Genomic DNA, 13800 nt, shown 5'->3' with positions numbered 1-13800 from the left:
GACCATAAGACGCACCCAAGATTTAGAGGAGGAAAACAATAAAAAACATTCTGAACCAAATTCTCCCTGCCAGGCTCTGCACCCAACCCCACACTCTTTGTCAGGCTCTGCACCCTGTCCCCCTCCCTGCCAGGCTCTGTACCCTTCCCCCTCTTGTTGAAGGTGGGAACAAGATTTTGAATGTAGTTGTGGGTGGGGGAGTTCCTGTTTTGATGTGGGCTATATTTCCTGCTATTAATTCGTTAATTAAATTGTTTAATTTCCCTTTAGCTTTATTGCTGTTTGAAAAATTAGTTCCATAACCTAATTAAAAAAAAGAGAGAGGTTTGAAGACTTATGAGCTAATTTGTGGAATTTTCTTAATCTCAGAAATCCTATGTAGTCGTGTGAGCCCAGAAAACTTTGTTTCTTGACATTAATAGCGTTCCATAGTTCCTAATGCACGATTACCGTCTTTTGTTTCTATCCAGCAGATACTGAGGCAATGCAGGAGACGAAGAGGGAGGAGAATCAAGAAAACTGGCTTCTAGAAATTGAACCCATCCCAAGACAACCAGGAAATGTCGGTGAGAATATTTCCCAGAGGAATGAGAGTCAAAACACAAGGAATTATCAACAGGAATCGGAGAAGAAGCCGAGAGACCCTGCAAGAGACTCCCTGGATGCAGTCGCTGAGGGTGAGAAAAGTGACAGGGAACTCACAAACATTTCTGAGCTCCAGAGACACCCGAGAGAAGAGAAACCCTTACGAAGTAAAAACAGCGACCAAATGGCTTTTCAGCTCCATCGGGGAAAGAGGAAAAGAAAGAAATCCATTCTGCAAGACACCGTTGGAAAAAGCCTTGGTAAGATATATCAATTCTTATTGCACAAGAGATTTCACCCCACGGTGAGACCCTTTTTGTGTTGTCAGTGTAGAAAAGGCTCCAAACGAAAGGTGAAGCTGAAATACAGCTGAGAACGCATGCAGAAGGGAAACCTTTTACATGGAGTTGAATGTATGAAAGCATTAATTCCTAGTGATGGACAGCCCAAACATTCGTCTTTTAGCTCCTCTTCATTTTTGTTTCAAGGGAAATATCACCAAGAGTGTGAACTATTTGGAAATGTGGCACACTGGTGAAAAAAAGGGGAACTATTTCCGGTGTTCCAGTGGGTCACGTGTGCAGTATTTGCAAAGAGGACACGCTATTAACGGCAAAACAAAAGACACCAAGGGGCAAATTCGATAAATGGTGTCCCGATTGTAGGCTGCAGCAGGCGTCCTACCACTGTCTAACCAGCCAATCGGGATGCATGTTTAAAAAAAAACACCCAGTGACGGGCAGCCTACATTGTGGGTGTTTTTGTAAGCCTAGGAAGGTGCGAAGGGCCAGTAAGCTCACTCAAGGCTATGAATGGTGTCCCAATTGTAGGCTGCGGTAGGCATCCTACCACTGTCTAACAAGCCAATCAAATAGACTCAGCCATTGAACTGATCGTGACAAGGGAATTTCCCTGCCGCGGTCAGTTTAGCAAAGTTGACTGGAAGGAGGGATGCCCACTCCCTCCTGCTGGAACCCCTGAAGCCCCTCCCCCCATTTCCACGGCTGGAGGAATGCCCAATTCATCCTTCTGCCGCTCCTGAGACATCCCCTGGCAGGAGGGATGACGAAACCCTCATGCCGCTGGCCCCATCATTCCCCAAATCCCCTCAAATACTCACCGATTCCACCCTGACACTCCCCAACACCCCCCAAGATCCCCCTGCTGCCCCTGAACATCCCTCAAACCTTTTTCTGATGGCTGGCAAGAGGAATGCCAACTCCCTCCTGCCGGCAGGCCCACCACTGCAAAATGACAGGCGTTCCCCTTTTTGGTGCATTCTGGGATGCATAGGGAGTGGCCTGACTCCGATTGGCCAGATCCCTAAATCCCCTCCCATGGGATCTAGTCAGTTGGAGTTTTAGGAAGCCTTAGGCCATTCCCCAATGCATCCCAAAATGCACCAGGATGGGGAAGGCAGTGGCTGCCTGCCGGCAGGAGGGAGTAGGCATTCCTTTTCCAGCCATCAGTCAAAGGTAGAAACATAGAAAAATGACAGCAGATAAGGGCCATAGCCCATCAAGTCTGCCCACTCCACAGACCCACCCCCTAACTCTGCTCTAGAGACCCCGCTCCAAATGACCCATTCTTAACTCCACCCTCTCAGGGATCCCACATGGGCATCCCATTTACCCTTAAAATTTGGCATGCTGTTGGCCTCGATCACCTGTATCGGAAGCTTGTTCCAATGATCAACCACTCTTTCGGTGAAGAAATACTTTCTGGTGTCGCCATGAAATTTCCCTCCCCTGAGTTTAAGCGGATGCCCTCTTGTGGCTGAGGGTCCTTGGAGAAGGAAAATATCTTCTTCCACCTCGATACGTCTGGTGATATACTTGAACGTCTCAATCATGTCTCCCCTCTCCCTACGTTCCTCGAGAGAGTAGAGCCGCAATTTGTTCAGCCTCTCTTCGTATGAGAGATCCTTGAGCTCCGAGACCATCTTGGTGGCCATCCGCTGAACCGACTCTGCTCTTAGCACATCTTTATGGTAATGTGGCCTCCAGAATTGCACGCAGTATTCCAGATGTGGTCTCACCACGGTTCTGTACAACAGCATGATGACCTCAGGCTTCCGGCTGACTAAACTTCTGCGGATGCAACCTAACATTTGTCTTGCCTTAGATGAAGCCTTCGCCACTTGATTGGCAGCTTTCATATCTGCACTGATAGTCACTCCCAAATCCCGTTCTGTTACGGTCCTAGCTAAGGTCTCACCATTTAAGGTGTAAGTTCTGCACGGATTTCTACTGCCGAGGTGCACGACCTTACATTTCTTGGCATTGAAGCCCAACTGCCAGGTCGATGACCAACGTTCTAACAAAAACAGGTCCTGCGTCATACTATCGTGTAAATTGGAGCCGCTCACTATGTTACATAGTTTAGCGTCGTCTGCAAATAGTGTTATTTTGCCTTGAAGCCCGAGTCAGGTCCCCTTTAATAAGTTGAAAAGTAGCGGGCCCAAGACTGAGCCCTGCGGTACTCCACTCGTCACTTCTGACGTTTTAAAGCGGGTACCATTAACCACCACCCTCTAAAGTCTACCACTTAGCCAATCCTTGACCCATGCGTTTCTCCCAACCCCATCGATTTCATCTTGCTCAGCAGCCTACGATGAGGGATGCTATAGAAAGTTTTACTGAAGTCTAGGTACACTACGTGTAGGGATTCTTCCAAGTCCAGCTTCCTTGCTACCCAGTCAAAGAAGCTAATGAGATTGGATTGGCAGGACCTACCCTTGGTGAATCCATGTTGACTGGGATCCCGTAAATTCTCCTCATCCAGGATCGTGTCTATTTTTCGTTTGATTAGTGTTTCCATGAGTTTACACACTATTGATGTTAGACTCACCGGTCTGTAACTCTGTAACCTTTTTTGTGCAGTGGAACGACGTTAGCCGTTTTCCAGTCCATGGGTACTCTCCCCGTAATGAGGGAGAGATTGAAGAGTACGGATAGCGGTTCCGCCAGGACATCACACAACTCCCTGAGTACTCTGGGGTGTAGATTGTCCGGTCCCAGGCTTTATTCACCTTGAGTGTTGTCAGCTTGCAGTAGACGTCTCCGGGTGTGAACTCGAAATTCCAAAACGAGTCTTTCACTCTTTGCTTTGTCTGTAAGTGTGGACCGTGACCCGGTGCTTCGCTGGTGAAGACCGAGCAGAAGTACTCATTCAGAAGTTCCGCTTTTTCGGAATCTGATTCCACGTACTAACCGTCTGTTTTTTTTAGGCGTACTATCCCATCTGTGTTCCTTTTCCTGTCGCTAATGTACCTGAAGAAGGATTTGTCTCCCTTTTTGAGGTTCTTCGCTAAATTTTCTTCCACTTGAAGGGCATTCGGGGACTGTCGGGATCTTGTGTTGAGGAGTGTCAGGGGTGAAGTAGGGGAATGTTTGTGGGGCTTCGGAGCATGATGAGGCCAGCAGAAGGAGGGAGTGGGCATCCGTCCTGCCGCAGACATCCAGAGATGGAGGAGCTTCAGGGGTTCCGGCAGAAAGGAGTGGGCATCCCTTCTGCCAGGCAACTTTGCAGGGGAGACGGGTTCCCTGCCGTAGCTGCTAAATTGATTGCCTCAGGGAGATTCCCATGTGGCGATCAGCTCAGCGGCAACAAAATTCACTAACCAGCACCTGTGACATAGATGCCGGTTAGAGAATTGGGATGGTTAGGTGGAGTTAGGCGTCTGTCCATCAATGGGACGTCCGTGTGTGATTCTGAAAAGCCGCTTAGTCAGATGCTGAGACCAGGCGTCCTATACAGAATCCGGCCCCAAATGTCTTTTTTTCTGCTTGCTTTAGTTTAATGACATGGGACATGTCCTGGGCTTTTCCCATGTCATTGCCATCCCTTTTAATTCCGCACCAGGAAAACTACCAGTATTTGACTATCTGGGACTAATCTAGTTATCAGCTTATGCTTAGTGCCCCTGGCTGAATATTCACCCATAACAAATTAATACAAATGAATAAAAGTAATTACTTAAAAACGATTTGATATCATATCTAAGAAAGCACAAAATAATCCAAATGAGAAACAGTCTACAACTGTTTATTGTGATAATAATTTTTATCATCAAACAGGTTTAAAATGTCTTCAGAGGATCCATGAGAGTGAGAGGCCATTTACATGTTCAGAATGTGGCAAAAGATATAGTGATCCCTCAGCTTTAAAAAGGCACAAGAGGATTCATACTGGAGAGAAACCATTTAGATGTTCAGAATGTGGGAAAAGATATAGTAGTTCCTCAGCTTTAAAAATACATAAGAACATCCATATTGGAGAGAAACCATTTACATGTTCAGAATGTGGGAAAAGCTTTAATTATCCATCAAATTTAAAAAGGCACAAGAGGACTCATACTGGAGAGAAACCATTTACATGTTCAGAATGTGGCAAAAGATATAGTGATCCCTCAGCTTTAAAAACACACAAGAGGATTCATACTGGAGAGAAACCGTATATCTGTTCAGAATGTGGGAAAAGCTTTAGTTGGCAATCAACTTTAAAAATGCATGAGAGTATTCATACTGGAGAGAAACTAATTACATGTTCAGAATGTGGTAAAAGCTTTAGTTGCCAGTCAGCATTAAAAACACATGAGAGGATTCATACTGGAGAGAAACCATTTACATGTTCAGAATGTGGCAAAAGATATACTGATCCCTCAGCTTTAAAAACACACAAGAGGATTCATACTGGAGAGAAACCGTATATCTGTTCAGAATGTGGGAAAAGCTTTAGTTGGCAATCAACTTTAAAAATACATGAGAGGATTCATACTGGAGAGAAACTAATTACATGTTCAGAATGTGGTAAAAGCTTTAGTTGCCAGTCAGCATTAAAAACACATGAGAGGATTCATACTGGAGAGAAACCATTTACATGTTCAGAATGTGGGAAAAGCTTTAGTCAGCAATCAACTTTAAAAAGACACAAGATGATGCATAGTGGAGAGAAACGATATACCTGTTCAGAATGTGGTAAAAGCTTTAGTCAGCAGTCATATTTAAAAAAGCACAAGAGGATGCACACTGGAGAGAAACCATTTACATGTTCAGAATGTGGTAAAAGCTTTAGTTGCCAGTCAGCATTAAAAACACATGAGAGGATTCATACTGGAGAGAAACCATTCACATGTTCAGAATGTGGTAAAAGACATAGTAATTCGTCATCTTTAAAAAAGCACATGATGATCCATAGTGGAGTGAAACTATATACTTGTTCAGATTGTGGTAAAAGCTTTAGTCAGCAGTCACATTTAAAAAAGCACAAGAGGATTCATACTGGAGAGAAACCAATTACATGTTCAGAATGTGGTAAAAGGTTTAGTTGCCAGTCAGCATTAAAAACACATGAGAGGATTCATACTGGAGAGAAACCATTCACATGTTCAGAATGTGGTAAAAGACATAGTGATCCATCATCTTTAAAAAAGCACATAATGATCCATAGTGGAGTGAAACTATATACTTGTTCAGATTGTGGTAAAAGCTTTACTCAGCGGTCAAATTTAAAAAAGCACAAGAGGATTCATACTGGAGAGAAACCATTTACATGTTCAGAATGTGGAAAAAGATATCATGATCCATCAGCTTTAAAAAAGCACATGATGATGCATAGTGGAGAGAAACCATATTCATGTCCAGAATGTGGCAAAAGTTATAGAGATCCCTCAGCTTTAAAAAAGCACAAGAGGGTTCATACTGGAGAGAAACCATTTACATATTCAGATTATGTTTAAAACTTTAGTCGACAATCATGCTGTGCAGAATGTTGTAAAAGCTTAAATTGGAATCACATTTAAAAAGATAGAGGAAGAGTCATACAGGAGATACAGAAAGAAAGTGTATATGAACATTTAAGAGTGGCAGAAGGAACAACTATCAAGTAGAAATTCCTGATAGAAAATATTGTAGAAAACTAAAACCAATATTAAAGAGTGTACTAACATTACACTATTTCTGCATTCTTCTATAGCTTTGGTATTCTTGACTCTCATCTATAACTTTAAGTGTAGACTGTACATTTTTAGACCTGAAGAGGGGATGAGCCACATAGAAATATATTATAGACAATGCTCACTGTCCCTGGCTGAATATTGACCTATTACAACTCAACAATGAATAGAAATTGGAATACAACTAATTATGTATAAAAACTGTGATTATCCATATGGGAGAGAAAGATTCTCCATCGCTTGAGTACCTGAATAAATTCATGTTTACTGTTCTGAGCTCTCTTGGGAGAATAGTATAGAAAATTAAATGAATGAATAAATATATATCTTATGATTAAACTTTGTATCATCAATGAGGTTTAAAATGACTTCAGGGGTCCATGAGAGTGAGAGGCCATTTACATGTCTAGAATGTGGTTAAAGCTTTAATGACTAAAACAGCACAAGAGGATTCATATGGGGAGTAATTACCCTCTGTTATGCCCCAGCATATTACTGATAATTTTGTTTATGTATTCTCAAGTCTGCTGACCTGAACTCCTTACCCCCAAAGAAAAGTAATACCAGATGGTCTCTACAATAACATTGCTTATTGTAGATCCTGACCTCTTTGATCTGATTTCCTTGATCACACCAAAAGGACAGATGGCCTCTGTAACACCTTCTTGATAGCATCAAAGAGACAGTGCAACACCTATCCTGACTTCCTTTATTTGAATGACAACTGGATAGCATCAAAGACACAATAAACTGTAACACCTCCTTGCCGCTCAAATAACCTCAGTAAAGACAGATGGGAAACTACATCAAAAAGAAAAGGGACAGTGAACATCCTAACCCTTGATCTTCAAAGGGACAGTGAAACCAGTCCCATGGGAAAACAATTACTGCAAACACCTCTTTCTGACATCCTGACCTGGGTGTTGTCAAAACACAGAACAAAAGAGCAGGACTAATTGTAACAGCAGGACCAGCTGTTTATACTTTTACTATGAACTCCGCAGTGTGCATCCTATATAAGACCGGGATTCTGACCCTGACAGTAGAATCCTAGCCGGCTACAGGAACAGAAGCCACGAGGCTAAAGGGTCAGTCTCCCGTGTCCACTCACCTATCAATTGTATGGATTCTCCAATTGGGAAGGGAGTGTTTGCTTGTGCTTGGGATACGGTGAAGGTATTTAATTCTTATAATATTTATCTATGCATGTAATAAAGTGTTATTGTTTAAGCTTTATATTGTCTGGGTGCTTTTCTGAGGGTTACTGATCATCCCACCTGTCAGAAATTAGTGGCAGAACACCCTCAAAGGAAACAATATTCTTGTTCAGAATGTGGTAAAATTTTTTAGGTGGAATTAGCTTTAAAGGGGCAGAAGAGAATACATACAGGAGAGAAACCATATACATGCTCAGAATGTGGTAAAACCTTTAGTTACAAATCACACTTAAAACTGCACATGAGGATTCATACTGGAGTAAAACCATGTGGAGAGGCATAATCGAAAGTGTGCCTAAGTCTGAGGTTGGATGTCTTGTGCAAGATGTCTACAAACTCAGTAGGAAAAATGTCCATTTTAAAAGCTGCCAAACATCTATCTTTTATTTTTGAAAATGAGCCAGGTATAAGTTTTGGTCCTTAGAACATCTACTTTAGTCCCTATTTTCAAAAATAAAAATGTCAACGTGAGAAACATACAAAAGCAAGTTTTGTAGATGTAGCCACCAACTACTTTGATCTCGGCAGAAAGAATCCCTATCAGCTGAGCCAGTTTCGAGGATTCCCAGTGGCTCAGCTAATAAGGATTGCCCCTGCCAGGATCAGCTGAGCCGTGGAACCCTACACCCATCCCCCTGACATCCCTGGACCTTCCTGACATTCCTCCTACATCCCTGGGCCCCCTCCCACATTCCCGGACTACCTATACCATCATATGAGAAACAGAAGGAGGGAAGCCCATCCCCTCCTGCCTTCAGTGCCCCACGCTACAAATGACAGGGCTTTCTCCCTCCCAATGCCACAATGGTAAATCATAATTGTTTTTACCCAGTCCCTCTGCACTTTTCTTGTATCCCTACTGCCGATCTAGGTTGATTTATTCCAATCCAGACAGAGTTCGGATTATCCTAACTCCGTCTGGATCGGAACAGAATCCCACTCTCTCCTGCCGGTCCAGAAGGAGTTAGAAGGATATCGGACTGAGTAGACTTGATCGGTGCTTCCACTGCTGCTGGAAAGACAGCCAAGAGTGTAATATTTAAGAAATAAAACCTTGTTTGTTATGTGTTAATTTGTACACTGCAAGAAAGCATTTCCATTAGGCCTGATTTTAAGAGTGTCTGAAAAATAAAACAAATATAAATGATAATTAACATTTTTTCTTCATACAGTATACTTTGTGTTTCTTTTCAATTTGTGGTTACCATAATTAATTAATATGATTAATATTATTTGAGGCTAGCAGGTATACTGCGGGGGATGGTGGGGACCATAGTTGCAGAGATGAGGCGGTGACAGGGATGGGACAGAGATAAATTTTTTTCCCCGTGTCATTCTCTAACTCTTAGTCCAGTGAGTTTCCAGTTTTTTCATCCCATTGGAAAACTAGATTTTGACAAACCCTGCAAAATACTCATTGATGGCGTCAATGACATCCTCGTTTGGAAATTTACCAAAAACTTTTCAAATGCACCACTGTTACCAAAAGATTGACATAGGAGATGTGATCAATTCTAGACTGCTGCACTCATCTCATCTGGTAGCACCATTAAGAAGTACGTGTTGCGCATTTTCAAATGTATATATCGGATTTCCAGTGTTGGCACATTTTCAAGAGAAAAACAATAGTTGCCCTGATTTAAGAATCAACCCACGTGCAGTAGGCTTTTGTCTGACATCGCTTTCAGCGCTACGGCTGTGGTGTTTTTCACTTCATTTTCTGAAGAGAACTCTTTCCACGCAGTTGTTTTTTTCAGGGTTGAGAACATTTCAAGAGTTTTAGAACTGCTCTTTCCAAGTTTAGCACAAAATTCAGTCACACACCTCTGGCGTATGAAGTCAATCCAACAATGATGTACATGAAAAAGTTACTATGAGTTTTTGCCTCTTTGGCTAGGAGGAGGCTTTGGTGCATAGGAAGAGGAATGGACAGTAAGAAAAAGGAGGCATTGATGCCCCTGTGTAAGACCTTGTTTGGTTGGAAAAACTCTTTGGATAGGCTACATCCATGTCCCCAATTCTTCCATATATTCCTCAGTTCTTAATTCTATCTCAAGGGAGATCAAATAAAGAAATCTCTCACAAAAGTGTGGTTAAAATAGCTTTGAGGAGTATTTGACTGTTTACTGAAGTTGGTAAGTTCACAGTCAAAAGTCTCATATTACCTGTGGCTGGTCATTTTATTGTAAATTGACAAAATTCATTATTAAACAGACATAGGTGGTACGTCCTCCAATTAAAAATTGCATACTTCAACAATATTCTATTGGGTCTATCCAAGTCATATGTCACGCCCATCTTTAAGAAGGGTGCAAGGGGGGACCCGGGAAACTACAGGCCGGTGAGCCTGACCTCAGTCCCGGGAAAGATGATGGAGGCACTGATTAAAGACAGCATCTATGAGCACATCGAAAAAAATGGGCAGCTAAAACCGAGTCAACATGGCTTCTGTAAGGGTAGGTCATGCCTCACAAACTTATTGTACTTCTTTGAGGGAGTGAACAGCCAGGTGGATAAAGGGGAATCTATAGACATTATTTACCTTGACTTCCAAAAAGCCTTCGACAAGGTGCCACACGAGAGACTGCTTAAAAAGATATGGAACCACGGGGTACAAGGGGAGGTCCACCGATGGATCAAAAACTGGCTGGCAAACAGGAAGCAGAGGGTTGGCGTAAAGGGTCACTACTCAGACTGGAAAGGGGTCACGAGCGGAGTTCCGCAGGGGTCGGTGCTGGGACCACTCTTGTTCAATATCTACATAAATGACCTAGAGGCGGGAACTAAGTGTGAAGTCATTAAATTTGCAGATGACACCAAACTATACAGCAGGGCTCAAACCAAGGAAGACTGTGAAGATCTCCAAAAGGATCTAACGCAGCTGGAAAAGTGGGCCGAAAAGTGGCAGATGAGCTTCAACGTGGGGAAATGCAAGGTCATGCACGTGGGGAAAAAGAACCCGATGTTCACATACAAAATGGGGGGAACACCACTAGGGGTTAGTAACCTGGAGAGAGACCTGGGAGTGATGGTAGACGCAACACTGAAGGCATCGGCGCAATGCGCCACAGCCTCTAGGAAAGCAAACAGAATGCTGGGTATCATTAAGAAGGGTATTACGACCAGGACGAAGGAAGTCATCATGCCGCTGTATCGTGCAATGGTACGGCCGCATCTGGAGTACTGTGTCCAGTACTGGTCGCCGTACCTCAAGAAAGACATGGCGTTACTTGAAGGAGTACAAAGAAGAGCAACCAAACTGATAAAGAGAATGGAAAATCTCCCATATTCTGACAGATTGAAGCAGTTGGGACTTTTCTCCCTGGAAAAGCGAAGACTTAGAGGAGACATGATAGAAACCTTCAAGATCCTGAAGGGCATAGAAAAAGTAGACAGGGACAGATTTTTTAAATTAAGGGGCACCACAAGTACAAGGGGGCACTTGGAGAAATTGAAAGGGGATAGGTTTAGAACAAATGCTAGGAAGTTCTTTTTCACTCAGAGGGTAGTGGACACATGGAACGCGCTTCCAGAGGCTGTTGTAGACAAGAAAACATTAAATGGTTTCAAAGAAGGTTTGGATAGATTCCTAGAAGAAAAAGGGATTGGGGGGTATAGATAGGTATAGACCATTGCTCAGACAATGGGCCTGATGGGCCGCCGCGGGAGCGGACCGCTGAGCAGGATGGACCTATGGTCTGCCTCAGCGGAGGCAACTTCTTATGTTCTTATGTTCTTATATGATTTCCCATGAATTTTACTTCCTTAGCAATAATGACTTAACCCATCACATGCTATTGGCGTCATCTCTTGTCAGCAATAGAAGGAAGTGGACAACATGCTAACCTTGCACACGTGTTCTATTCTATTGGAAATATCTTGAGCTCATCAATACATGAAGAAGGACACGGTACTACTCGAGAGGGTCCAGAGAAGAGCGACTACAATGGTTAAGGGACTGGAGGAGTTGATGTACAGTGAGAGATTAGAGAATCTAGGCCTCTTCTCCCTTGAAAAGAGGAGACTGAGAGGGGACATGATCGAAACATTCAAGATAATGAAGGGAGTAGACTTAGTAGATAAAGACAGGTTGTTCACCCTCTCCAAGGTAGAGAGAACAAGACGGCACTCTAAAGTTAAAAGGGGATAGATTCCGTACAAACGTAAGGAAGTTCTTCTTCACCCAGAGAGTGATAGAAAACTGGAACGCTCTTCCGGAGGCTGTTATAGGGGAAAACACCCTCCAGGGATTCAAGACAAAGCTAGACAAGTTCCTGCTGAACCAGAACGTACGCAGGTAAGGCTAGACTCAGGCAACTGATCTTTGACCTAAGGGCCGCCGCGTGAGCGGACTACTGGGCACGATGAACCACTGGTCTGACCCAGCAACGGCAATTCTTATGTTCTTAATATTTGCCCTAACTAGGTAAACAGGAAAAATATGTTTTTATAAACAAATATGTTAGTGTGACTTTTAGCTCATTTTCAGGGACCTATTGTCATGGCTCCAACATCTTGTTCTAGACATTAACCCCAAATATTTTGTTCTATTAAGGAAACATATGTTCTTTAGCACTCTCCAGACCGGTACAGTTTAATCTTTACGAGTGGGTTATATATCTCATCATGACCAGCAGGTGGAGACTAAAACCAAAACTGTGGAATAGTACATAAGAGGTACCTTCCCCTAGTCCTATCAGTCTTCTTTCAGTCTCCAGCAGGTGTGAGAGAGCTGTACCCATCTCCCTTGGTAGGGCTGTTGGAATTTGTTTAGGGATCCTAGTCCCCGTTTTTGTGCCAGATTGATCTTGGGTGGGCCGTGTTTGGGGGTCCGTCCGACCTCGGAGATGTCAAACCTGGCGGATCTCATAAGAAGAACTTAAGAAGTTGCCTCCGCTGGGGCAGACCAGAGGTCCATCCTGCCCAGCAGTCTGCTCCCACGGCGGCCCATCAGGCCCACTGCCTGAACAGTGGTCCCTGACTAATTTTGTAATTTACCTCTAATCCTGTCCCTATAACCTTACCTCTACTCCTATCTGTACCCCTCAATCCCTTTGTCCTCCAGGTACCTGTCCAGACCTTCTTTGAAGCCCTGTAGCGTACTTCTGCCTATCACATCCTCCGGCAGCGCGTTCCATGTATCCACCATCCTCTGGGTGAAAAAGAACTTCCTGGCGTTTGTTCTAAACCTTTCCCCTTTCAATTTCTCCGAGTGCCCCCTTGTACCTGTGGTTCCCCTTAGTTTGAAAAATCTGTCCCTATCCACTTTTTCTATGCCCTTCATGATCTTGAAGGTTTCTATCATGTCTCCCCTGAGTCGTCGCTTTTCCAGGGAGAAAAGCCCCAGCTTTTTCAGTCTGTCAGTATATGAGAGGTCCCCCATACCTTTTATTAGCTTAGTTGCTCTTCTCTGGACTCTCTCAATTACCGCCATGTCTTTCTTGAGGTGCGGTGACCAGTACTGGACACAGTACTCCAGGTGCGGGCGCACCATTGCACGATACAGTGGCAGGATGACTTCCTTCATCCTGGTTGTGATACCTTTCTTAATGATACCCAATATTTTGTTCGCTTTCCTTGAGGCTGTGGCGCACTGTGCCGACGCCTTCAATGTTGTGTCCACCATCACTCCTAAGTCTCTTTCAAGGTTGCTCACCCCTAGCGGTGATCCCCCCATCTTGTAAGTGAACATCGGGTTCTTTTTCCCAATATGCATGACCTTGCATTTCCCTATGTTGAAGCTCATTTGCCACTTTTTGGCCCACTCTTCCAGCGTTGTCAGATCTTTTTGGAGGTCTTCGTAATCCTCCATGGTTATGACCCTGCTGTATAATTTAGTGTCATCCGCAAATTTAATAACCTCACATTTTGTTCCCGCCTCCAGGTCATTAATAAATATATTGAACAGGAGCGGTCCCAGCACCGACCCCTGTGGAACTCCGCTCGTGACCCTTTGCCAATCTGAGTAATGGCCCTTTACTCCAACCCTCTGTTTCCTGTCCGCCAGCCAGTTTTTGATCCATCGGTGGACCTCCCCTTGTA

At 43.7% G+C, this 13800-nt stretch overlaps 1 protein-coding gene across 1 annotated transcript in view; it reads left to right on the top strand.

The window, feature by feature from the left end:
* Nucleotides 1–13800, top strand: part of LOC117354992 (zinc finger protein 845-like) — an 81990-nt gene that overhangs the window by 9234 nt on the left and 58956 nt on the right. The window contains exons 4-6 of the mRNA XM_033932949.1: nucleotides 471–845; nucleotides 4665–6319; nucleotides 7892–8017. Coding sequence (XP_033788840.1) covers nucleotides 471–845; nucleotides 4665–6319; nucleotides 7892–8017 — 2156 coding nt within the window. The remainder of the gene's footprint in view (nucleotides 1–470; nucleotides 846–4664; nucleotides 6320–7891; nucleotides 8018–13800) is intronic.

The sequence above is a fragment of the Geotrypetes seraphini genome, chromosome 2, assembly GCF_902459505.1.
Source record: "Geotrypetes seraphini chromosome 2, aGeoSer1.1, whole genome shotgun sequence".
Lineage (NCBI taxonomy): Eukaryota > Metazoa > Chordata > Amphibia > Gymnophiona > Dermophiidae > Geotrypetes > Geotrypetes seraphini.
The sequence above is the reverse complement of the archived record's forward strand: the minus strand, read 5'-3'. Positions and strand labels throughout refer to the sequence as shown.